Source organism: Castor canadensis, chromosome 11 (genome assembly GCF_047511655.1).
Source record: "Castor canadensis chromosome 11, mCasCan1.hap1v2, whole genome shotgun sequence".
Taxonomy (NCBI): Eukaryota; Metazoa; Chordata; class Mammalia; order Rodentia; family Castoridae; genus Castor; species Castor canadensis.
The window spans coordinates 95,987,422-96,014,913 of NC_133396.1; the positions used below are offsets into that span (position 1 = coordinate 95,987,422).

Genomic DNA, 27,492 nt, shown 5'->3' on the forward strand with positions numbered 1-27,492 from the left:
ACGCAACTGGAACACAGGCTCTGGAGCTCGCATGCAGGCAGGAGGACTGGGACCCTGGTGTTCCCACAGCAAGTCACTCACAACAAAAGGAGCAACTGGAAGAAAAGAACCAGTGTCAGGGTACTGGGAGGGGGGCAGCCTTGGAAGCAGTCACCTTTAAGAGGAAGGCCCCTCTGATTTTTGAGGTGCCTATCCATTAATCAGACATAATATCCTAGCAGAGTCCACAGAGCTGAGGGACACCTCCAGAGCCACCTATTTCCCACCCCAGTCTGTCCACATATCTACCTGTCCTCTCCTTCCTACCCACATGTAGCCTCCCCCACCTTGAGTCCAGAGGAAGGATTTAGGACAGATGAGATGCTGAGGGGGAAGAAAGAGAGTCTAGGGTCTAATAGCTAGACATGGGGCCCCTGTCCTAGGAGCCTTTAAAAAACAAGCATCTTCAAGCCCACCCTGAGAGGGTCCCTTTTTAATAAATATGGTGGTACAGAAAGCAGCAGTTTTATCAACTTGACTTTGATTCTACAAAAGGATCTTCCAGAATGTTCAAATTAAGCCAGACTATACCAGCTACCCAGGTTGGGTTCTGAAGTCACTCCTAAGACCCGCTCCCAGATTCAAGAAAAAGAATAGGGGCACACAATGAATTTCCAAATGTTCAAGATAAAGGAAAGAGGCTGAGCTAAGTGGGGAGACACAAGAATAAACCAGAGAGAAAACCCTCATCAGAAGGCCACCTTTCGAAATGCAAATTAAAACCACACTAAGATTCCACCTCACCACTGTTAGAATAGCCATCATCAGCAACACCACCAACAACAGGTGTTGGTGAGGATGTGGGGAAAAAGGAACCCTCTTACACTGTTGGTGGGAATGTAAACTAGTACAACCACTCTGGAAAAAAATTTGGAGGCTACTCAAAAAGCTAAACATTGATCTACCATTTGATCCAGCAATACAGCTCTTGGGTATATACCCAAAAGACTGTGACACAGGTTACTCCAGAGGCACTTGCACACCCATGTTTATTTCAGCACTATTCACAATAGCCAAGTTATGGAAACAGCCAAGATGCCCCACCACTGACGAATGGATTAAGAAAATGTGGTATCTATACACAATGGAATTTTATGCAGCCATGAAGAAGAACGAAATGTTATCATTGCTGGTAAATGGATGGAATTGGAGAACATAATTCTGAGTGAGGTTAGCCTGGCCCAAAAGACCAAAAATCGTATGTTCTCCCTCATATGTGGGCATTAGATCAAGGGCAAACACAACAATGGGATTGGACTTTGAACACATGATAAAAGCGAGAGCACACAAGGGAGGGGTGAGGATAGGTAAGACACCTAAAAAAAATTAGCTAGCATTTGTTACCCTTAACGCAGAGAAACGAAAGCAGATACCTTAAAAGCAACTGAGGCCAATAGGAAAAGGGGACCAGGAACTAGAGAAAAGGGTAGATCAAAAAGAATTAACCTAGAAGGTAACACACAAGCACAGGAAATTAATGTGAGTCAACTCCCTGTATAGCTATCCTTATCTCAACCAGCAAAAACCCTTGTTCCTTTCTATTATTGCCTATACTCTCTCTTCAACAAAATTAGAGATAAGGGCAAAATAGTTTCTGCAGGGTATGGAGGGGGTGGGGAGGAGAGGAAGGGAGCGGAGTGGGTGGTAAGGGAGGGGGTGGGGGCAGGGGGGAGAAATGACCCAAGCTTTGTATGCACATATGAATAATAAAATAAAATAAAATAAAAAAGAAGGCCACCTTTCCCATGCTCCCATCTCACTCCTGCTGCCCCTGGGACATGATCTCAGATACCCAGGTGCACTGGGCCAGCTCCAAAGATGAGACAAAGATAAGAAGGGAACAGAGCCTTGTGCGTGCCTCCTCAAAGACAAACTACGTGGCCTTGGGTAAGAACTTAAGGCTGCTTAATACAGCCTTTCAATTTCCACCTAAGGCAGGTACACACAGTGACCTTGGATTCTTCTCACTATTATGAGCAATTTCTGTGTCATCTCAATCCTCTTACCTGTTGGTCCAGCCAGCCTCTGGGAAATAGGTGTGATTGACTGTGCCTACTTTACACGGATGAAGGCCAAGTTACAGAGCCTATGACTCATCACAGGAGCCAAGACTGGAGGAAAAAGGTGGAGCAGGACAGCACACAAGAACCAAAACGGAGGATAACCACTTTCAACAAAACCTCGGCTGCTCACCTAAAGAGTCAGGTTTTTCTGTCTCAAAGCAGCTTTTCCAGTTTCCCTTACTAAAACATTCTCCAAAATGGCTCACTAACTGCCAGAAAGTTTACAGCCAAAGATGGGGAAAGGAACTCCGTGTTCAGGCAAAATTCATTTCGTATTTCTCTGTCCCTGATGGATCTTGTCATTTGGGATCAAACTATTAGTGATATCTAAGAAAAGGCCTTGTCCCTCCTCACCCACATCTCTACCACCACAGTCTCACATCCCTGTGGACAGCAGAGACCAGGATCAGATCAACAGAACTGCAGCCCCTGAGAGAAATTCTGCTTTGACTATGTCTCTCCACCCCCTACCCCAACCAGGAACCCACAATACTACACACTGACAGTGCCTGGCCTCCAGCTGGATTCCCAGACCAACGCTCTCCACCACCTGACCTCCTCCATCCGGTTTGTTGGCAAACACACTTGAGATCCACAAAACCATAACTCCCCCTTTCTCCTTACCCTCCAAGCCTCCTCCACTGTGGGTAAACTGGGCAAGTAGATCAATATTGACATTCCAACTATGACAACCTGCCTAATCCTTTCCTTGAGTGCACTTGAGAAGCAAGTATACTCTTCCCGCCTATCATTCTTATTTACTTTTCATAATAACACTAACTTGCCTTTTCCCACATTGGGCTCATTTTGTACCCCAGCCAACTGGGTGATACCAACATGTGCTTTCCTATGACCCACATTTTCTGAAAGTAATAAAGATTTCCTACCCACAGGTGAGACCAGACTAGAAGGACAGTTAGTATCAAAAAGTAGCAAAGACCCGGCTTGGCAAAAAAAAAAAGTTGGACCTGGGTATGATGACCCACAAGTATAATCCCAGCACTAAGCAGGAGAAGGCAGGAGGATAGCAAGTTCAAGGGCAGTCTGACCTACAGAATGAGACAATCTTAAATAAAAAATGTTGACACAGACCTGTAGCAGCAGCAGCAGCAGCAGCAGCAGTGTAACTTCACTAGGCATGATGGTTTCCCCACATGCTGGAGACAGCAGGAAGGTCACGATTCGAGGCCTGTCTGGGCTATACGGCCAAGAATGTCTCAAAAAAAAAAAAAAGAGGCTGAATCTCTGAAGATTCCAAACTAGATTCTTCTTCTTAAGACTCCAGACTATTTGCACAAAACAATGAGTGCCTAAGGAGATAAATGAGCAGGTCACCAAACAAACCTCAAAGGACAACAACCACATGACAACCTTTCATTTTATTCATAATTAAAGGCATACCTCACTCATTTTTTTCAACTCAGATTAGCAGTTAAAATGTTCATGAGAACGTAAGCATTAAATGGCGATTTACGAAAAACTTGATATAATTACATCAAAAGGCGTGAGACATGGGAAAAGGAGATGTCAGTTAAAATCTGTCCTTCTACAAGAAGTCAATAAACAATGCCTAATATTGGGAAGGAAAAAAAATACGGAAATAGCATAACTGTTTTAAATACAGAGATAGATAAAAGGAAAAATAACCAGGAAGGGGGTAGGGTGACAGAGGACAGCCTGATGATTTCTTGCAGCAAGGGATAGTTGTCACTGTTATAATCATCACCACCATCACTATCACAAGAGCTAACATTTGCCTGTATCATCTTTTTTTTTTTTTTCCAGTACTGGGGTTTGAACTCAGGACCTTGTACTTATGAAGCAGGGGCTCTACCACTTGAGCTACATGCCCAGGCCTATTTTATGTAATCTTTACTAATGCTGGGGACATGGCTCAAGTGGTGGAATGCCTACATAGGAAGTGGGCCTTGATTGGAACCCATTTTACAGATGAGGAAAATGACACGTTCAAGTAATTTTGCCCCAAGATCACTGCACTACGAAGTGCAGAGCTGACACAGTATATTTGCCTTTTTATGCTATCTACTTGTGTTGAATCACCAAAGTAATCACTTCTGGCTACATTTTTAATAATGTACATGCACACACGCCCCACATCAGTGAAAGGAAATAAAAACAGCCAATTAAATACAAGAGTGCAAGTTATCGCCATGGTATATAAGGCTCGAAAGGGGATGGAAACAGGTGTGACTTTGCTATCATACCACAATATGGTCATTTTATCTGAACCAGTGCCCTGACAGAGCCCAGCACTTTCACGAGGGACAATTCAATCCAAACTGCCCTCTCTGATTTTATTCCCACCCACCTCATTTTCTGGAACTAGGAAAAGAATAAATAAATAAATACTAACTCACGCACACGTCTAATCCTCTATCAAGTCAGCTTCCAGGACACTGGAAGATGGACAGCCTCTTCCTTATCACCGGTTACAGGAACTAAGAAAGGGCCATTGGATGCTATGATTTACATGTGTTATGTTCCCAAAGGGTTCATGTGTTGGAAGTTTGGTCTCAATGCCAATGCTGGGAGGTGGTGGACGCTGTAAGAGGTAGGATCTGCCAGGTGCTGGTGGCTCACGCCTGTAATCCTAGTTACTCAGGAGGCAGAGATCAGGAGGATTACAGTTCGAAGCCAGCCCAGGCAATGAGTTTGTGAGACCCAATCTCAAAAAACCCTATCACAAAAAAACTGGGCTGGTGGAATGGCTCAAGATGAAGGCCCTGAGTTCAAGCCCCATTATCAAAAAAAAAAAACCCACAAGAGGTAGATCTTTTGGGAGGTGGTTAGATGTTTGGGGATGCTATCCTCAGAAGGGATTAAGGAGTTCTCATGGGGCTCTGTTCCTGTGAGTGAGCTGTTCTAAAAGATCCAGCTGAGCCCTCCCCACTCTCTGGTTTCTATCTTTCCATGTGATTCTCCCTCTTACACAAGCTCCCACCAGGATGCTGCCTGATCTTGAATTTTCACCCTCCAAAACTGCAACATTCCCTAAACATTCCCTAGCCTCAGGTAATTTGTTATAGCAATGGGAAACTGGCCAATACCATCAATAACCAGGATGCTCAAAATTCCAAAGCACTGTCCTTAGTTATTCAGGAACATTAACTTTCTTTCCAAGAAATGCCATCTTCTCACAAGAATCAACAGAAAATGGATGGCACCAGCCACCTGCAGGATATTGTTCCCCCAGGATATTGCTGATGACACTACAATGCTTCCCAAATCTCAAGGAGACTGACATTTAGCTAATGCAGAACAGACTCAGATCCGGCTAATTGTTACCCAGTCAAGATAATGCCACAGCTCAAGGGACATAGCCACCCAAGGAGTCAAGGAGGAAAAAAAGATGTGTTTGCCAAGAGAGGCTAACATTTATGTAAAAGTACCACATGTGGCCAGGTGGGAGCACATACCTGTAGTCCCAGCACTTGGAAGGTTGAGACAGAAAAATCACTTGAGCTCAAGAGTTCAAGACCAGCCTGAGCAACATAGTAAAACTCCCTATATCTCCAAAAAAAAATAATCAAACTGCTATAACTAACCTGTGAGGCAGGGTGATCCTAGCAGACGTAGGAATTCATACTCTGGACTTCCTACCCAATGTTTCCTCTCTAGTCACCAAAAAAATGTGTGGGGATTTCTCCCCATGAGTACACAGTTCATTTGTCATGGGATACCAGCTGGGTGTTCCACAATGCACCTCAGTACTGACACTACCAACCTGGAGATCCACAGGTCAAGGGCTCAGTCCCACAAGACTGTTCAGTGCGGAACCTGTGCTTTTTGACTGAAAGGCTATAACCAGGGGGTTTCCACAATCCCCTACACAGGTAAGATTAATACATTAGGACAGCTCAGAGAACTTGCAGCCACTCTCCTAACACCCACCCATTTATTATGAAGGATATTACACAGGATGCAAACAAACAGCCAGATGGAAGAGACCACAGCTTGAGATATGTGGGAAGGGGCAGGGGGCATTGATGCTCTCTCTGGAACACCACCTTCCAGGCTACTCCATGGGTTCTGTTGTCCAGCAGCTCACCTGAATCCTGTCCTCGTGGGCTTCTATGGAGGCTTCACTACACAAATGATTACATTACTGGTCAGTGGTGATCAGCTTAACTTTTAGACCCCCTCCCCTCCCTGGAGGTCAAGGAATAGGGCTGAAAATTAACCCAGCTGGTTTCCCTGGCAGCCAGCCCCTACCCCAAGGCTCTCCTGGAGCCCACCAAGAGGGAGTTGCCTTGTTAGAACAAGATGCTCCTATCGCCTAGAAAATTCTCAGGGATTTAGGGACAGTTATCACTCAGGAAATCACAGAGGTCTTAGGGGTCTGTTAGGGTTTGGATCTGAAGTGTCCCCTAAAGGCTCCTGTGTTGAAGGCTTAGTCCCCCAAAGCAGCAATGTTCAGAGGCGGGGCTCTGGGGAAGGATGGGATCATGAGAGCTCTGACCCCAGTGAGGGGGACCTGGTTGAAGGGAGTAGGTCCTTGGGGCGGTGCCTCTGGAGGCTGTATCTTATCCCTGCCTCTCTCTGCTTCCTGGCCACCAAGAGGTAAGAAACCTTCCTCTCCTACCCCCTTCCACTGATGCTCTGCCTCACCATGGCCAGAAACAGAGCCAAGTGACCATGGACTGAAACCATAAGCCAAAAAAAGCTTTTCCTCAGGCATTTTGTCACAGCAATAGAAAGCTAACACAGGCTCTGTGACAGGAACTGGGGTCAGGGACGTTGTCAAAGACCAAATATTAGAAATTTTTCTATTAGCTGTACATACTAGAGTTTTGGGAGCTCAGTACCAGGAACCAGGGGCAGAGACCTAATTCATATGTCTTCTTATGACAGTATCATGGGTGCCGAAGCATTCAATTTTTAACTTTCACCTGGATTATCTCACATCCATTCCACAGTGAGTACCACCTGTGAGGAGGTGCAGTTCCCAGCACTGCAGGTTCCAAAGCAAGCACTCCACCCTAGCAAGCTTATGCTACAACTTGGCTGAGCAGCATGGGTTTCCAGACTCTGGAGCAAGGCTGCTTGGGCTTAAATTCTACCTCCACCACCCACTGGCTGAGGTACTCAAGATACTTGCTTAACTTCTCTGTACTGTAGTCTCTTTATGTGAAAATTGGAGAAAATTATGCAGCTCACCTCCAGGGGCTTAGAGATTAAAGGAGTTATCTCATTTACAACACTTAAAAGAGCATCTAGCACACTGTTAGTGCTCAGGAAGTATCTGTTACTAGTAGCAGAAACACACTGAAAGGAAACCAATAATAAACACAAACATAATTTCAGTAGTGTTAAGTGACATAAGGAAACTAAGGCAGACAGGCACTGGGGAGTATTAGGTCAGTGTTCTCCAAGAGCATGTTACTTTTGATTAAGAAGAAACAATGTTGCAAAATGTGATCAAAGTTGTTTTTTCTAATAAAAGCAAAAGCCTGGGCCACACCTCAAAAAAACCTGTGGGCCAACAACTTCCTGAAACTCAAAACATCTGCTCAAGAGCTCAACAGAAAGAAAAGCAATGGTTTCTGCTATGGATATAGAGTTCATTTAAAGCTGACTTTTTTCCAAGCACAAATCTCAACTTCTCAGACCACAAACAACAGCTTTAGAATGAGAGAGGGGAAAAGTAACCCAGGCAAAACCCCATGTAACCCAATCCCAAATTCATGAGAAATACTCCATACACTCACTCAAGTGCTTCAGCGCACCTGCTGTACTCTAGGCACTGTGCACAGAGCTAAGGGCAGAATCTCCTGAGAGAAAAAACAGAGGCAGGATGGGAATTTCAACTCTGCAGTGGGCCAACAGGTACTTCCAAGGGGAGGAGACAGCTGAAGAGGGCTTTGCAGGATGAAAGGGAAGGGGGCAGCATGTCAAGCAGAAGCCCCCCACAAGCACAAAGATCTGGGAATGTGAAGTAGCTGGCAAGCAGGTTGGGAAAGGACCAGTATGGCATATGGGGAATGGCCAGAAATAGGACAGGGAGACTGAGTCTTGTGGCTTAGCTGGGAGGAAATGCTGACAGCAAGATCAAAGGTGAAGGAGAGTCACTGAAGAATTCTACAGGAGTGACAGGTATGATTAGAGTTGCATGTTTTAAAAGATCACTCCAGCAGCAGTATGGGGAATATGTTTCAGAGGTGATCCAGACTGACAGCTGGAAATCAGCCAGTGGAGAGTCATCCAGGCAAGAAAGGACAGATGCAGGTGGGAAGAGGTGGCCAACAGATAATTCCAAGAGAAACTCAGCAAGTGGGGCTGATGGCATCAGCAGACTTTACGGATGTGGGAAGATGGGAAAGAACAGGCGATTGACAGATTGACGGTAAGGTGTCTGTCGGAAGAGAAAGGCATAGGTAGTGTAGCAGGTATGTAGATTATTAGGAGTCTAGTTCTGGACAAACGCATCAGGTGGAAATACTTGTTGATATCTGAATAAATGAGAAAGGACACAGGACAGTAAGTAACAGGCCAGAGTCACTGACAAATGAGAATACAGAGTACAGAGAGAGACAGACCTAGCAAAGAAGGGGCTTCTGAGTAATGATCCTCCTACTCTAGGAAGAAAAGAACCCAGAAGTGGCTGAGAGGCAATACTGAGGGGCAGGCAGTCAGCCAGCCAAGAATGATAAAACAAGGAAAAGTTTCCCAGGGGAAATAGTACGGTCTAATGCTACAGAAAAGTGAGATACGGGATCAATAGCTTTAATGAGGGTGTGGAGACTGGGTGGGTGATTACCATAACTAATAAGAACACTCTCCAGCTCCTCTTGACCTGTGACAGCACTTACAGACTGGGCCACTTACTCAGCATTTATCACAGCACCAACTGCCACACTGAAGCCCTCTCCATGCCAGAGTCAGGAGACACAAGTCATACCCTGTATTCTAGCACACTGGAATCTCAAAGTTAGAGGTGATACAAGTGGAAAATGTTCCAGTCCAGTAAAGGGAGTACTGTTTAGCCAAGCTTGGTAGACATTTACTAAACACCTACCTAGTGATCAGGTGCTATACTCAGTGCTGGGTGGACAGGGACAAATTAGACCTAGACATGAAGGCTCCCTGTGACCAGTGTCCCAGCACCTCACAGAGAGCCTGGCACAAGTGAGTAATCAACACATAATTACTGAATGAATAGTGTCAATGGAGGAAGACATGGGCCTCTTCTTTCAGGATTAAGGACAAGAGCTGCAGGAGCCAACTTGTGGTCTGGATTAAAAAAGCAACGAACTTTTGCTAAGCACATGGGAGACTTTATTTCTGTATTTATGTAACTCCTATACACAGACCTTGGTTAACTGCAGCAGTAAAACACTGCCTTGCCTCTAGCAGATAATACAGAAACAGCTGATGAAGGGAGTGTGATGGGGGAGGCAGGAGGGGACCTCTGAGGGGCTGGAAATAATCCATATCTTGATGTGGCTGCTACTTAACCCAGATGTGTTCAATTTGTGATAATGCATGCAACTATCGCTTATAATCAGTATGCTGTGCTGCATTCTATGCTTAATTAAAAGATGGTATTAACAAGCTTTTTCTTCCCATAACAAGTTTAATATAAGTTGCCTTAATTCCTTTAAAGAAAAACTGGGAGCAAGAGAATAAGAAAACTAAAAGGCCCTCCCTAGAAGAGGGTGTCCAGTATTAGACTAGTCACCAGCTTCATCAGCAAAGAAGAAAGGCCGCTGCCTTAAATAATTAACATCACATCACTTAGGGAGAACCCAGCTCTAACTAATGGGTCCTTATCATACTATCTATGCCCCCCCATTCCCAGACACCACCAGGAGACTCTTCCCTTAGAACTAGAGGCAAGACTGGCCAAAGGCAGACAGGAGGAAGACCTTCTAGAGAGATCTATTGTGTAAGATAAAGGCTACAGTTAATAGCAATTACATACATGAAAACTGCTGCCAGCATAGATTTAAGTGTTCATACAAAAAATAAGTGGGGTAATGGTATGTTGATTAGCTTGATTTAGCCATTCAACTGTGTACACACATATCAAGACATCAATGTGCCAATTAAACAAATAAACTTGATAATTATTTTTGAAAAGCAGACTGATCAAAGGCCTCTTCCCGAGAGCACATCTGCGGCACACAGAACCTGAGTCATGGTACCAGGAGAGCAGGTTTTGCCCACTGCAGAGACGTTGCAATGCGTATACTTTTGCACACATTTTCACTTAATCCTAACAGCTTTCCAACTGGACATTATCTCATGTTCACAGATAGAGGAGTGGGTTCAGAGAAAAGAGATTAAAGGAGGTTGAGCAGGGACGTGAAGCCAAGTCCAGCAGACCACAAAACCCATGCTTTCCCCACCCTACCAAGCATGCAGCGCTTGCTTCACCCAGAAAGCATTTTCCAAACAAACCAGCATTCTCAATCCTAACTGGAAATCAAGACATCATAAAGCTTCTGTTCTCTCAAACCCAACAGACCTCCAACCTCACCAAGCCCCTGCAAACACAACTTGTGGCTGGCTAGGATGGAGTTCTTCCCAGAGGATGTATCTAAAACCCTAGCTTTCCCACTGCAAGCATGGACATCTCCTAGTGCACATCTCCTCATCTCTCTTCCTCCAGAATGCCACTACTGGCTTGCCCACTGGCTTGCACTTCTTCCAGAAACGTATTCACTACCTCCCCTGTTCAAATACTATGCAGGTATCACTCAATATTCTGCTGCTTCTGCTCTCAAACGTTTGCTTTCTCTACAAAGGAGATGCAAGAAAATGTGGCCACTGACTAATCAAAACCACACATCTTACCACAATAAAAAAAAAAGAAAATCAACAGCCCACCAGATGTATCTCAAAGAAAACTGCAAGCCTCAAGCCCATCTCCTCACAGATAACCAGAATAACATATAAGAGGAGCCCAGCCTCTCTCCTGAGACAGGGCAGTTACCCCACAACTGCTTCAACAAATGCCATGCTGCTCCCAACACACCTGTTGAGAGATGACAACCTGTGAGTCACATGGGTGGGCAGGCTATCTACAGCTTCAGTGTATGCCCTGAGTTCTGAGTTCTAGATAAAACAACAAATTTACTAGAATGGAAAAGACCACAAGCGCCTCACAATTTATATAGGGTTTGTGCTTTTTTCATTTTAAAAAAAAAAAAAAGGAATGTTTTTAAATAGCAGTGTCTCAGATCTTCTCACAGGAACACATATAATTATATGCCATCCATGTGGATGAACGGAAGAACAGCAATCATCCACACAGGATAATACAAAATGACACATACAGAAATCTTTGCCAAGTGTGTTTGTCGTGTCTTTTTCAAGTCTCTCTGATTCAGTGAGGCCATGCCCTAGTCCCCAGAAGCACACTAAAGTCAGTAGATAAAAAGCTACCAGGTTTTTCCACTGCATAACTACTCAGCACCCTCCCAATTTCAAACCATGCCAGACAAGACCTATTTGACTCTACTGCAAGCTGCCTGAAGCAGAGAGTTTCTAAAAGTGGATCTATCTTTCCCCAAGATGGAGAAGATAACACTTTTGGTTTCTGAGAGCTCCTCTTACAAGTATTTCTTAAGTTAAAGATAGATTCATACCAACAAGCATTCAACTAAACAAAATAATGACAACCTGTAAGAATTTGAAAGGAGTTGTTAAAGTCACTCTCCAGCTGATTTTATAAATTTTTTTTAGATGAACCATTAAACAAGCATCTCAGACCACTTACACAAACTTGTGGCTGTCAGTGGACCAGCCATCCTTCCTGGAGTCCAGGGGAGGAAACCCCGGAAAGGAAGGGACAACTATCCACATCTCCCAGCAAGAACTAAAGCAAACAGGTTTGAATGCTGAAAACTAATATTAAAAGAGGTAACTGAGCAAAGATGCAAGGCATACTTCAATGATTCATTTATCAGACATGTGAGTGTGCACTCTGTACAATTTTAAATAAGGCAGTCATGAGAAGACACAGGAGCAAACACTGGAAGGAGGTGAGAGTTAACCATACTAAATTAACTGTTAAAACTGTGACAACTGAGGCAGGCACTGGTGGCTCGAGCCTGTAATCCTTGCTATGTGGGAGGTAGAGATCAGCAGGATGGTGGCTCAAGGCCATCCAGGACAAATTCATTCACAAGACCCCATCTCCAAAATAACCACAACAAAATGGACTGGAGGTGTGGTTCGTGCAGGAAAGTGTGTGTTTTGCAAGTGCAAAGCCTTGACTTCAAACCCCAGTCCCATAAGAAAAAAAACCTTACAATTGAGATTACTGAGTTAAAGTGACTTGCTCCATCTGCGTTAAGCAATATCCCGGCAAGGCTTACAGCCAGCAGAAAGGAGCCCCTTGAAGGCCCTGGATACTTTGTAAAGACCTTGGCCCCTTTTTCTTTTCTGTTTTTGTTTTTGTTTTTTGAGACAAAGTCAGCCTCCTTAGTGCTGAGATTACAGGCATGTGCTACCACACCTAGCTAAAGGACCTTGGCTTTTACTGGAAGTAAAATGGGAAGGAAGTCATAGCCTGGGTTTTAAAACAGAACAAGGATTTATCAAACCTATATCTTATCAAAATCACTCTGGCTGCTATAAGGATAAAATGTGTAAGAACATGGGCAACTAGGTGGAAAAGAAGGAAGAGATGGAGGAAGGGAGGAAGGGAGTGAGAGAGGGAGGAAAAGGACAGAACAAAGGCAGAAGAGGGAGACAGATTAAGGGAACTCCAACAACCACCCAGTGAAGATGATGGCAGCTTGGACCAGAGTGGAAGCAATGAAGTGAAAAGTAGGCAGACTGTGGATACATTGGGAAGGCCAAAATTTCTTAATAAAGAGGATACAAGTGACAGAGAGTAACAGTCAAGGGTGACTTTAGGCCCAAGCAACTAGAAGATGTTGTCATTAGCTGAGGTAGAGAAAGCTGAAGTTTGAGCATAAGTCAGGATTTTTTACCCCTGAGGGTAAAATCAGGATTAAATGCTGGCTGTGTTGAGATTCCTATTATAGGTGGAGTTGGTAAAAGAAGTCCTTTAATATGTGGTTATCCAGCAAGACCATGCATTAGCCCCAGGCAATGGAATCCCAGTCCCTGACCCTGAGATGGCAGACTAAACACAAAAGGGATTACCCAACCCAGGGTAGAGGAAAAAATTGTGCAACGGAGGTCTGCTTAGGATGCTTCTGCAACACAGAAGTGAACACCCTACCAAGGCAGGGAAGGCTTCCAAGGACCGTATGCAAAAGGAGGCATTATCAGGGGCTATCTGTTGAGGAAAAGGAAGGTGAGCCAGGACAGCGACTCCAGGTGAAAGAGCATCTGCCACGGCTGGGAAGAAGAGTAAGCACTCAGGGTCCCCGGATCCAGTCAGGCAGGTGACAGGGAATGTCAGTTTTCTAGAACCCTGCCAAAGGAAGGGGTTCAGATTCGAGAAGTGCTCAGTGTGTGACCAGTGATGAGAAAACAATTACAAGGCATTCAAGGCTAGTTACAGAACTGTGAGATTGCCAGCAAGCAAAGAAAGTGGAAAAGGAAGGCTGGACCCAAGTTTCGTAAATCAAAAAAAGAGATCTCCTGTGCCATGTCAGAGCCTGGATAGTTTTAAAGAAAAACAGCTAATCAAGTCCCAGAACTTCACCTCCCCTAAAAGAAGTTTTTCCCAAGATCATGTATGAGAAAGGCTTCTTCCTTTCTCACTGCCCCTGCCCGAGGGCTTCTCCCACTTTCCATCACCTCCCACCATCCTGAATCATGGAAAGGGGTGATTTGAAATACTAGCCAGGTTCACACCTGTAATCCCAGCACCCAGGAGGCTGAAGTAGGAGAACTGTGAGTTCAAGGGCAGAGGAGGGAAGGGGAGGGGAGAGGGGAACAGGGAAGAAAGGGAGGGAGGGAGGGAAGGAAGGAGGGAGGAAGGAATAAAGGGAAGAAGGGAGGGAGGGAGGGAGGAAGGAAGGAAGACAGAAAGGTAAAAGGAAGGAAGGAAGTAAATACTTATGCTGACAGTAGAACATGAATGACTAAACAAATTCTTTTACATATGTGAATGGTTCCAGTTTCCTGCTTGTAATATTAACTCACCTTGATATAACAGAACTCCTTCAATTCCATCTACTTATCTCAGTCAACAAGGTTCCTCAAAGTTTAGATCTATGCTTTCTTCAAAACAAATAATATGTTTTGTTTTATACTAATAAGTACAGGAACAATACAGCCCACAAGAAATTAACACTTAAGAGACAGAACAGGAAATAAAATTTCAACATACATATATAATATGTTGCATAAGTATGAAAGATTAATAAGAGGTTTAAGTATAAAATTAATATTTTGTGGGGGAAGTAGAATTAAAGTATTTTCAAAAGAGAAAAAAAACGAACATTTCTGACTCAAGAGTTTGCTCATGTAGTTGAGCATTAAAACAGGTCAAATTATTACAGTGTAGAGCTTGCTAAATACACTTAAAAGAATAATAAAATAATTGTTATTTTAAAATGGTCAGTTTTTGGCTGGGCACAGTGCCTCATGCTTATAACTCCAGCTACCAGGGAGTCAGAGATAGGGAGGATCAATTACGTCAATTTGATCTATAGTATGATTTAGTTCTAGAATTTTAAGGGCAGCCCAGGCAAAAAGTGAGACCCCCATCTCAACAAAAAGCCAGGCATGGTAGCAGGTGGCCATGATCCCAGTTACATGGAAGGCTGTAGACAGGAAGATTACAGTTAGAAGTGGGCCCCTGGCAAAAACACAAAAAAAAATGAGACCCTACCTGAAAAATAACAAAAGCAAAAAGTGCTGGGGGCATGGCTGTAGAGCACCAGCAAGGCCCTGAGTTCAAACCCCAGTACTGCGAGAAAAAGAAAGTAAAATGTCACTGTTTACAACATACCAGAAATTACTTCCTTTGTAACTCTTTAATCAAATGATGAAAAACAGTGATGTCGAAAATAATTTTCCAGAATTGATGGAACTAGAAACCATCACGCTGAGCAAGATAAAAGGCCAATTACTGCCATGTTCTCACTCATTTGTGGAACCTAGACCTAAAATAATGACAATAACAGTAATAATAATAAACATGAAAGGGGAATTGTGGGGGGGAAGTAGGGATCAGTAAGGAGGAGAGGGAAGGAAAGAATGCTGAGGGGTGAAGAGGCTCCAAGCCTGCTTCATATAAATATATGAAGACAGCATAATGAACACCATCAAACACTGCTGGAGAAAAGGGGGGTAGGAGAGGGGAGGGAAATATAACGGAGGAGGTGAAGACCTTTTCAAGGTACTCTGTACACACGTGCAGAATTATCACAATGAAATCCTCTCAGATTATTAATGTATGATCATTCAGAAATAAAGAATTCTCCACAATTGTCTTAACAATTATGAAAGTAAAGATGTTTAAAGACCATAATCCAAAATGAACACTCTTATCACTCCACACTCTTCTCCAACAGTCTACAAAGCTAGTTCTTGTCCTCACTATGGAGGGCAGGGAGATGCAAAATGTCACACCAGAGAGCTTATTATGGACCGATTAAAGCCACATGGGACTGGGGGTGTGGCTCAGGTGGTAAGGGCCCTGAGTTCAATCCCCACTACAGGGGAAAAAAAAAAAACACCCACATGTGACAGGAAGAAAATACTGCTGGTCACCTGTCCCATGAGGTCGTGTAGTTTACAAGTGTAGGGGCTCACAGAAACACTCTGATACTTTTCCTAGTTTCAAAGGGAGTGATGAATTGAAAATGATAGAGCTTTTTGCTATGGAAATGAGCAACTTTGGCAGTACTGACATTTGAACTCAGGATCTTGCATTTGCTAGGCAGGTGCTCTCCACTTGAGCCCCATCTCAGCCTTGGAAATGAGCATTTTAAATAATCAGCGGACAAAGCAAAGTGACTTCTCAAGAATTATCACACTTTCCTCGTGTTCAAAATTCTCAAAGCATACATTTAGAACTGCTGCCCCCACTTCTTATCAAGGTATTGCCTGACAGGGGAAAGAAAAACTTACTGCCTGAAAGCCCAGTGCAAGAGGGCTTTATACAGTTATTTTTAGTTTTCCAGACACTGGATTCAAATGCCTATTGATAGCACTTTTCTGATTATAGCTACTTTGGGTTTCCCTATGTGAATTCTCACTAGACTTGTTTTCCTTTTGTTTTGCATTGTTTGAGATTGGGTCTTACACAGCAGTCCAGGCTTGCCCTGAACTCTAGGTCCTCAACTTCCCTGGTACTGGGATTACAGACATGTACCACCACACCCAGCTTAATTAGGCTTACTGCTGCAACTGAAAGCTGATTAGGTCTTTTTTGTTACAGTTTTGTGTCAGCTGTTAATCCTTTTCTGTGTCTTTAAAGAAATCTTGGGAGGGCTAGTGGAGTGGCTCAGCAGTAGAGTGCTGCCTAGCAAGCATAAGGCCCTGAGTTTTAATTCCTGTACCACAAAATAAATTTCCTTGGGTTTTTTTTTTTTTTCCTTTTTACTTCCATGTAAATTTTGCAGTAACTTGCTCATGTGGAAAGATTTCACTTTTAACAACGTTTGCCTTGCTATTGTTTTATATAGGATTAAAATATTAAAACATTTACTAATGCTATCAAATTATCTATTAAAGATATTTTAAAGTGTTTCAGTTATTAAGCAACTTTGTTGCCAAACTGTGTGCACCTCTAACCCTCTAAAACAGAAATCCTTAGCTAACGCGTAAATAGAAATAGTCCAAATGAGATTTTCAGCGGGTTTCAAATCTACCACTATAGTTTAAAAACTTTAATCTCAGCACCTTGGTTTGCAAAGTCAACTGATAGACAAGAGAAAATAGAAATGTCCTACCAGGTTAACCAAGGTCTCTGCATAATTGGGGGATGGAAAGGTGATTTCGTGAGCACTCTAAATGATGACTTTCTTCTACTTGGATCTTTTTATGCGGTGACTTTTTCAAACAGATCATTAAATCAAGAGTCAAAAGACTGAACTTGGACTCAAACATTTAGCCTTACATCATCAAAATTTACACCAAGGTCATCCAAGAATCACCAAGTATTAAACATGACTTTTTTAATAAACCATTTTAATCGCAAATACATATTTTAATAAGAACCAAAAGGCTTTAATCCACTAAACAAACTGTAAATGTTTCTAAACGTCTCACTGTTTTCATCCTTGTGTACCCGTTTTTGTACTTCATAATATTATCTAGATCATGCTCCCGTGAGTCACATATGCCTATGCGCCATACAATGCAGAGATGATCAAACACTTCAATGATCAATCAGTGTAAGGTTAAAAGTGGTTTAAAAAACAAGTATACAGCCACACCTAAGTACACTCAAACCTTTTCTGTTTTAAAAAGAGACCTTGAAGAGTCCTACCAGCACCATTGCACAGCCAAGTAGCAAAAAAAGGGCAGGTCTTCAGCAGTACAATTCCCAAAGACAACAGATGTCTGCATCACAGAACCTCATAAAAGCAAGAGTCACAAAGAAATGGCATCAAGCCTAAGACCCAAGCAAATGCTACACAGTGAGCTGGAGGTGGGTGACCAGACAGGATGAGCATCAGAAGCCACACTTCAAACACATTCCAACAAGGAATAAATGAACGTAGCCCTGAAGAAAGACAGCAGGCAAGAGGAATTCCTGGAGGCTGCAAGAGAAAGACCAGCTGTTGCTGCTGCTTCCTTCCACCGTGCTCTGTGGTTATGCTGGGCGTGGCACGGTGGTGGCACAGTGAACTAGACTAGAGAATTTCAGCAGTGCAGACATCGTTAGGCAGGGAAAGCAACACAAGCCAAACAGAGGGAATGGCTACAACACAGAGGGCTAGACTAGCAGGAGGACAGCAAGGCCAGATCACACCAGACCTTCATGGCCAAGGCAGCTATTTGGGGTGATGGAAAATACACAGTGCCTGCTCAGAAAAACAGAGCCCAAGGACCAAAGCAGTCAGTCCTCCAGTTCTGGGAGCACCTGACAGGAGGGTATGGAATAAGTGATCCACTGGATGGCTACTGAGGTTCCAGGAACAAGGCAGTGGAAGCCAAGGTGACATGGGTCCCAGTGCATTCTGAAACATTCTAGAAGCAAATGCTACTCACAGTCAAGCTGAGCCGAAGTGACAGCCCACACCTCTGAGGGAGGGGATGGCAATAACTTCTGATCCTGCATTACTCATGCACAGACCAACCTCCCGAAAAATACCTACAGACAAGGACTGGTGACTGCTGCAGAAAGATTCAAAACAGGCATAGATTTAGAAAAGGAAAAGTTTGAACCCCAAGTCAAAAGTTTTTCTAACCTCATCTTCCTCTCCCAATTCACTGACTGGGAAGACACCTGCCTGGCTACCTTCAAAGGGAAGAGATCATCAAATTTATCAATGATAAACTGGCCTGTTGAGAAAAAGCTTCAGAAGGTGTTAAGCAGCAAAACACAGGACAGAGACCTTCTCCCCTGTGTCCTTCAATCTTCACTCCCCTCAATCCCAAGCACTTACACAGTATTTTAATATGTGGTAGATCTCATGGAAGCATGAGAGAAAAAATAATTTTGATGAAGAAAACAAGTAACAAAGCTCCCCGCAGGAAGTACTAACAGCTGAGCCCTTAAGGGTACTAAAGACCATTCCTGAGAGAGCCAGCAAAAGTATCAGTGAAGACTGGATGACAGTGGCTCACGCCTGTAATCCTACCTACTTAAGAGGCAGAGATCAGGAGGATCGTGGTTCAAAGGCAGCCAGGACAAAACAGTTCTTGAGACCCTATCTCAAAAAACCCACCACAAAAAAGGGCTGGTGGAGCAGCTCATGGTAGAGGCCCTGAGCTCAAGCCCCAGTACTACAAAAAAAAAAAAAAAAATCAGTGAAGGCAGTTCAGGAGAAAAATAAACAGCCTTAGGTCACATTTGGGGACCGAGGGGATTTGCACTCAGCAAGGGGGAAGACATCATGGTTTCCAAAAATGAGACTGACAGCCAGAGCTAACCCAAGGAAGACCCACTGAGGTAGCAGTGTGAAGAGCAGACCATGGGCTATTTCAATCAGCCAAAGACAAGAAAAACAAAAGACAGGGAATGACACCTGAAAGTCATACATACACATGCAGATAAGGTTCAGACTGGTGGCTTGGGTTTTTTTGTTGTTTCCTCCTTCCAATGTTATTTTATACTATATACACCTGTACTTTAAGAGGAAATAGGAGTATTTTTGTGTTAGGGTTTTGTTGTTTTTTGCTGTACTGGGGATTGAACCCAGGGCCTACAGTATGTGTGCTCTACCACTTGAACCAGACACCCCACACACACACATACACATCAAGCCATTTGTATTTTGTTTTTGATAGGATCTGGCTAACTTTGCCTAGGACGGTCTTGAGTTTTCCACACTCCTGCCTCCACTGAGTACCTGGAATTAAAGACATCCACCACCATGCCCAGCTGAGAATCTTATTTTTGACATAGGTCAGAATAACTTTCCCAACCCGCCACTTTTCTCTTTTTTCCTTGAGAGCTGGAGAACCCAGAGTCTCTCATTCATGTTAGGCAAATGCTCTACCATGGAGTTACATTTTAAAGATGTATTTGAAGAACGATTTGCCATTGTCAGCCTAGAAAGCTCATTCTGAAGTTCTAATTCATCTTCATCTACAAAACAAACTTTAAAAATGTGATACGTAGAGCTGTAATCCCTATTCTTGCCTTCTACGACCAAAATAATTTAGTCTGAGATAAAATACTTGTACTGTGGGCAGCCACAAAATTGAGACAAATCACGCCACAGAGAAAAAAGGCCTCCTGTCCCTCAAAAGAACTGTCTTTTCTTATAGAGGAGAAACCTGGGTGGGAAGAAACCAATCAAGATCTATAGCGCCTGGCTCCAGGGTATAAAGCAACCTGCATTCCTCTGAACTCTGTACCTGCAAAACCCAACATTCACTCACAGCTACTTCCAAGGAGCCCCTCCCCCTCCACACACACACACACACACACACACACACACACACACACACACACACAATCCACTGCAGAGTGTAAACGTGTGTGGTGGCCATGTGCCTAAGTCAGTTCTTAAACCAACACCAGGGTTCTCAGCAGTACTCATCTAGTCCTGGCTCTGACAGTAATGCATGATTTGAATACATTATTAACACACACCTCATTTTTCTCATCTATAAGTGATGACACTGCATATGCAAAAGCCCCTGGGTTAGATCCCCAGCACCAAGAGGAATTTTAAAAAACCTGAGAAGGTTGGACTCCAGAGGCTCTGAGGTTTCTTCTATCTTTAAAAGTGTCACTTTTTGATGGTGCTCCAAACCTTTTTCTGTTCTCTCAAATTCCTTTAAACCAGCACATGGAACATCAACCAACATAGCTTCCAACCCCAACTGCACATCTGAGGCACGCCGATTTTACACCACCAAAGCAGATCCACTCTGTTGATGCCAACCATCAAAAAAGGAAAAAAACTGACAATTACTTGTTGGAAAGGCAGTAAGGGCAGGAATAATAAAAATAAACACGTACTTACAGTAACTGACTACATCTGAGATTTTAGATGTCCGATGCTTTCAAACTTTTTTCTTTTTTTTTAAAGACAGGATCTCCTACATAGTCCAGGCTAGTCTGGAACTTGCTATTGGGCCTGGAATTTGTGATCCTCTGGACTCAGTACTGGGATTACAAAGTGTGCACTACCATGCATGGCTGGACTTTTTTTTTTTTCCCCTGTCTTTTTTCCTTTTGGACTTTTTTTTAAATAACGAAAAAAGTATGTTACATTCACAAATGATGACAAACTATCATATGCCCAAAATGTACATGCTTTGAAATTTGCATGCAAAATGACCCTTCCTTTATTGGGAGTTTCCTACTCTTCCTCCTTGATGAGAAATCGAGAATTAACTACCTCCATAATGGCTCACTTCATCTCCCAGTCCACATGTTACTTTCAAAATACTTAAAACGTATACTTATTATCAACTGAGAACAGGAGATGAATAAGAAACACAGGAGTAAGAATGGAGTTACTTCACCTTTTAAGAGTCTCAATTTTCACCTTTCTGGTGACTAAATTATTTAGGTTATTACCCAGTTCATTTTGTTTCTAAATGCTCCACTCATCTGCAAGTTTAAGTCTGTTTCTCCCCACTAGAATGACTGGACTTCGGGTTAATATGTGGCCCCAAGTATATGGCAGGCCTCGTGCAGGTAATACAGCCACGAACAAAGCAAAGTTCTACGTAGTAGGGCTATGCTATGGAAACAGGAGGACAGGAGTAATTCTAAAGGAACGGGTATGGCTTCCTGAAAGGCCTGGCATCTAGTAATTGCTGTGAATTACTAGAAATACTAGCAAAGAGCACATTTTTAAAACTTACAAATAAAAATCCTTCAACCAAGGAACATACCGAACATAAAGTTCAAGACCTAAAGCACACACTTAACCATGGCAGCCAGGAACAAGGTTATCTTAATCAATAAGAGAGTTTCCCAGGGCCAACCGCCGCGTACGGGGCCCCTGTGCCAAACTCGTCCAGACCTGGAGGGAAAAACGTAAAAGCAAAATGGAGGAGGGGCCACGGAGGAGTCGGCCTGGGAGCGAAAACCTCGTGGCTAGCTTCTGATGGCGCCAAGCAGCCTTCCTGCTCCGCGCTCCCCGGCCCCGGGAGGCATCATCAGCCTCGCTAAGCCAGCGGCACGCAGCAAAGTTAACGCCACGGGACACAAGTAGCCACATCTTAAGGGGGTTAGGGGAGCAAAGAAAGAACCATCGGGCAGGGCTCCACCCTTCACCTGCAGAACACCCAAGGTTAGGGTAGGACGTCCCTCCTAGCCTTGCAGATAAGACAAAGCGGGCTTCTGGGGGCGTCCGGTATGGTCACCTCTTTCCTTTGGTCCAAGGCGCGTACCAGCCGGACGGCGAAGAGCGCGGAGCCACTTTTAACTTTCTTATAAAAGCCGACCACATTTCCTGTTTTAACCATAAAAGATCGAAGCCCCCTACTACCGTTTCACGGATGTCACCGCACCTAAGAGGTCTGGCTTTTACCGGGAACGCTCTGCAATTCCCAGGTGGGCTCCCCTTCCCGGGACGCCGCCTCGCGCGTTCCCGCCACGCTCGCAGCCCTCGGGATCCGGCGTCTCGGCTCGCTCCGCCCTTGGCAGCCGGGCTGCGCCGCGGGACGCGCACGTCTGGACCAGGCCGGGGGGTAAGGGGCGCATCCGGACTTGGGGAACGTGCTGGAAGCCCTCTCCCCAACACTGGACTTACAAAACAATAAGCATCCGCTTTTTCTGCCCATCCCCCATAGGACCCTGGCCACGAGTTACCACCGCCGCGAGGGAAGAAAAGGCCAGGAAGCGCGCCAGCCCTGCGGTCGTGGCCCAGCACCCCTAGACCCTCGATAGCCCAAGCCTCCCCCGCTGCATCCCCACCGCGGCGCCCCGAGCCAGCGCGGGGCAGAGGGCGCTGGAGCGCGGCCGTAAGCGAAGGCGCGCCAGCCACGCGGTGGCTGCGGCGAGTGTCACGGCCCGCGGCCACATGCGCCAGCCGCCGCCAAGGCCCGGGACGGGAGAGGAGCGCAGTTCCGCAATACCTTGCCGCTGGCCGTGCCCCCGCTGACCCCGATCAGGAAGGGCTCGCCGCCGTTGGGCTGCTGGTGGTTCTGCAGGGTCTGCTCGCTGTCCCCGGCCATGGCGCGCGCCGCCCCTCCTCTCGCTGCCTGTGCGCACGGACGCACGCTCCCCGCCCGCGCCCGCGTCGGGCTCTCTCCGCTTCCCGCAGCCGCCGCTGGGCGCTGCCGAGGTCGAAGCTGCAGTCGCCGCTCGCCCGCCTGCCAGCCGCTGGGAGCTAGGGGTGGGCTGACTTTGCCCAAGGAGCCGACAGCCTTCCTCTGCCCGCTGCGGCCGGCGGGGTTTACATCCCAGGCAGAGGTCAGCGTGATGCTGCTGCTCCAATCCGGGCGGGCAGCGCGCTGCTATTCGCCAAGAGCCGGGCCCCAGCCTTCGCCCCGCCCGGGCCCCGCCGCCGCCCGAGGTCTCTGGGAAAGGTGTGAGCAAGAATCTGCTCCCACCCGGTTAACCCTTTCCCCGGCGCCCTCCCGCGGACCCCGGGGGCAAAGAATCCGGCTTGTTGAATGTTTTAATCTGGTGTGCTGCCACCTATTTCGGAAAGAATAAAAAGCGAGTCGGGACTAATCAGATCAAATAATGGAGGAAATGCACCAGGTTTAGGAAGCAAAGTTATAACAGGCTGGGAAAAATTAAGATGAAACAAGGCAATGCCATTTACCCATTATCCAGATTAAAACTTGTGTTTTCCGAAAATGAGATTCCCCACCCCGCTCCCTTTGCCAAAATAGAATGTCAGCCGCTGGCTTTAGGTATTTCCTGTCTTGGAAACCCCCAAGTGCCATTCTCTTTAGCAGGCCTGTCCTCCTTCGACTCCCTAGAAAGAGCAGTTTGAGGGCCTAATTTGAAGGTGCCCGCTTGAAAATCAGTGCCCTTGCACATGGTTTCTCAAATCCCCCAAGATGAGGTTGCTGTGGAGTTAGGAATTGTGGGAACATTAAAATGACAATGTCATGCTGATCCATTGATAGGTTTAATTAAACTGGTTTTTTCAGAGATTGACAGTCACTTGGTTAGGAAAGCAGTCCCAAGTGACTAAGCCACTCTGGAGTCAGCTTTCTGCGTTCAACATCCAGGTCCATGAGCAAAAAGTGGGCTGTGCCTAAGTGTTCTCATCTGTTAAGGGCTAATAATAATGTCAGTCACATTCTTGGATTTTGGTGGGTTTTAAATGAATTATGTATGTAAAGTTCTTAGAATAGTGCCTGGCCAGTTTCTTCTCTATATTAGTGTTTGAAGAGAAAAGGCTCCTAAAGGGCTGAACCAGAAAGGGAAGTTTGGCTGGGCACACCTGAGAAAGGTAGAACTAGACTAGTAACTTGAACTTGGACAGGTGTCAATGACTGGATGGGGCCCCACAGTCTAAAACAGAACTTAAGTCAATAGCATTCTCTTTTAAAATATACTAAGTTGCCTAAAAATTGGAAAAGTATTTTGAAAAAAAGATTAAAGAAAGTTAAGAGCATCAGAGAACACATTTTTTTTTTCACTTTTGAAATATTTTATGTCACTGAACACCAAACTGGAGCAGCTCAGATAGGAAACCAAGCAGAGGAGAGGGATTGCCTGCTGTCCAGAGGCAGTTAGTCATTTGGGAGAGGCTGCTGAAAGTCATCTTACAAACCACAGAGGAGTGAGTGGGTTTTAGCTGGGCATGAAGTCTGCCTGTCCCCCACAAAAGTCTTTTCTCCACAAAAAGACTTCAAGGACTTCAATCTCCACCTTCCTGATTATTCCTCTAGCTTTTTTCCACACTTTAGCATGAATATTTTCCAACATAGTTGGAAGGTCTTATAGTAAACAATACATCTTCCACCTAGAGTCTACCATTAATTAGCATTATAGTCAACTTGTTTTATTACATCCCTAGCGATATATCCACCCCTCTATCCATCAAGGCATTTTTATTGTAGTACCTATTTTCCTTTGTTTTGTTAGTTTTAGCTGGTTTACTCCAAATTTATTTAAAAATTTTTGCCTCTGTTTTCTAATGAGCATATCCATATCCCCGACACCTAGAACAGTTTCTAGTATTACTAGGGCTTCACTACATATTTCTTAGATGAATGAAGAGACACCACATCTCATTTCTACATACCCAAGGCCCACTGAGCAGAATGACAAACAAGTAGAAAGAATTCAACATTGATTGTTGAATGAATGAAGGAACAAATGTGGAAAAAGCAAAAAGGAGCCAGCAAATGAACATTTTCATCATTTGGAAAGGAAATGTAGTGTCCCCTGAATTGTAATTATGTGGTTATTACTCATTTCTTTCTGAATGTTTTGTTTTCCTGACTGCTAGAATTTGGATGTGGTTTGTCCCCACCAAAACTCATATTGACATTTAATTCTCAGTGCAACAGTGGTGAGCCACTCGAGTGGTTCAAGTGGTAGAGCGCCTGCCTAGCAAGCATGAAGCCCTGAGTTCAAACCCCACTACCCTCCCCTCAAAAAAAAGTATTCAATGCAGCAGTGTTGAGAAAGTCTTAGGACCTTTAAGAGGGAGGTGATTAAGTCAATGGGGGCATTAATGTAGAGTGTGGGTCCATTGCTCTCTCTTGCTTCCCTTCTCACATGTGTGTTTCTCTGCCACACATTTCTACCCACCACTCCCACTCTCCCACTCTCCCATGTGATGCATCCACCGTGTTGTGATGAAACTCGGAGTGAGGTCCTCACCAGAAGCCCAGCAGATGCTGGCACCCTGCTCCTGGACATTCCTATTTGCCAACTTTTTTTTTTTTTTTTGAAGTACAGGAGATTTAACCCAGAACCTTGCACATCTTAGGCAAGTGCTCCACCACTAAAGCCATGTCCCTAGTTCCTTTTGTTTACATTTTATTTCTAAGACGGGTCTCACTAACTTTGCCCAGACTGCCCTCAAACTTGTGATCTTCCTGCCTCTGCCTCCCAAATGTGCACCAACATGCCTAGCCCCTCCCCCCACCCCCCAGTGCTTTATTTGGCATTCCACAGTAACCCTCTACAACTAGTCCTAGTGTAGCTAGTACCTACTTGACCTTCAACAGAGCTAACTTTACATGTCTCTACACCCTGCCAATATTACTAACAGTATTTCACCTCTGTATATAAGTTAATATGCATTGAAGTGCTCTGAAAAAAAAAAGTCAAAGCTTTCTATATAAAGGTAAGGCCTAATTAGCAGAGAACAGCCAGCTGCACTCTGCACTCCCTGTTCTCACTTTGCTTCTTTCCTTTCCTTTCCCCATCCCTGGGGCTGGCATGCCTACATAGAAAGAAGTTGCCTGTGTCTGTTTCAGTTATTAAGAGTATTCTCAGTGACCTCAACAACGACTTTCGCATCTCTGCTGCCTACAAAGCAAAGCAAGCTGCCTGTGCTATTCCCTATGCTGTGTCATCCTCTCTTGGGAGCCGAGTCACTAAATCCCATAGCTAGGGTTGTTCAAATCACACTGGAGCCTTCTGGAGCAATTACACTGCAGATTCTGAATTAAGTGATTTCCAGCTGTCCTCCTTCCCCTCCCACTAAGAAAAATAATGCGAACATTAAAAAAAAAAAATCAGACTTAACAGAAAATCCATTTTCTTGGAGTGTATGCTAATTCTTTTTTCTTTATACATATTTCAGTCTGATTAAGTTCTGGCCTAGTTAACATTTGGGGATGAAGTCAGCATGAGCTGGCAGCTGCAGCTGTAGCCAAAGAACAATAAAAGGCCATTGCCGATGACAGTCCTTTGTCTGGCTGCCTTCTCTCCTGTGTAGCCAGAGTCCTGAACTAGACAAGGAGTGTTACATTTTGCACCCAACTGAAATGTTCTATAGCAAGGTACTGCTTGCACAATGATCAAGTCTCTATTTGCCTACTTCATTCCGCCACCAAAAGAAGAGATGTTAGTACACTTCAGCATGTATTCAAAGCATTTCAGCTCTCCTTCCAATGACCCTCCACCCTTTACCAATCAGCAGTTGCTTTGGCAGGCCACAGTACTGGTTTGAAAAGATGACCACGTGATATTAAAGCTGTTTCAACATCTAGCTCTGTCTGTGACCCCAATCAGTCATTTTCTCAGATACCATTAGGCAGCACAACAGCTCAGTGTCAAACCAGCAGCCACCACTGCCTCTGCAGCAGCAGCAGCAGCAGCAGCAGGCAGCAGTGGTGTCGTGGTGGTGGTGTCTGCTGGAAATGCAAATGTTTGGGCTCCATCCCAAAAGTAATGAATCAGGAACTCGGTAGCAGGGCCCAGCAGTCTGTTTTATAAATTTCCAGGGATTCTAGGGCCCACCCAAGTTTAAGAACCATTGATCTAGTGCAAAGACGTGGAAGCTTTTCAAAATCCAAGGTTCATGTCCTTGCTTTGTTACTAACTTTGTAACCTTTGACAAGTTACTTAATGTCCGTAAACCTCAGTTTCTTCAAGTACTAAATGATACCTAGCTGGTAGAATGGTTGGGAAACTAATGAATGCACACGGCACTAGCACATAGAAGTTGTTAAATATCACTTCCCCCCCTTGCTATTTTAGTCATAGCTCTCTGATTTATCTCAGAAGTCTACCATTTGAGCCGGGTGCCAGGGGCTCACTTCTGTAATCCTAGCTACTCAGGAGGCAGAGATTAGAAGGATCACAGTTCGAAGCCAGCCCAGGCAAATAGTTTTTGAGACCCTATCTCAAAAAAATCCAACACAAAAAGAGGGCTGGTGGAGTTCCTCAAGGTGGAGGCCCTGAGAGCAAACTCCAGTACTACAAAAAAAAAAA

The 27,492-nt window shown here is 44.6% G+C and overlaps 1 protein-coding gene across 3 annotated transcripts in view; it reads right to left on the minus strand.

The window, feature by feature from the left end:
* Uck2 (uridine-cytidine kinase 2) overlaps positions 1 to 23,081 on the minus strand; it is a 64,973-nt gene extending 41,892 nt beyond the window's left edge. Inside the window, exon 1 of one of the 3 annotated variants that reach the window (XM_020169636.2) lies at positions 22,713 to 23,076. In XM_020169636.2, the coding sequence (XP_020025225.1) occupies positions 22,713 to 22,811 (99 nt within the window). In that variant the 5' untranslated portion in view covers positions 22,812 to 23,076. Of the gene's footprint in view, positions 1 to 3,194; positions 3,385 to 22,712 lie in introns of those variants that run through there. The other 2 variants (XM_074047602.1, XM_074047603.1) reach the window with 2 other exon arrangements.
* Between the last annotated feature and the right edge of the window lie 4,411 nt (positions 23,082 to 27,492).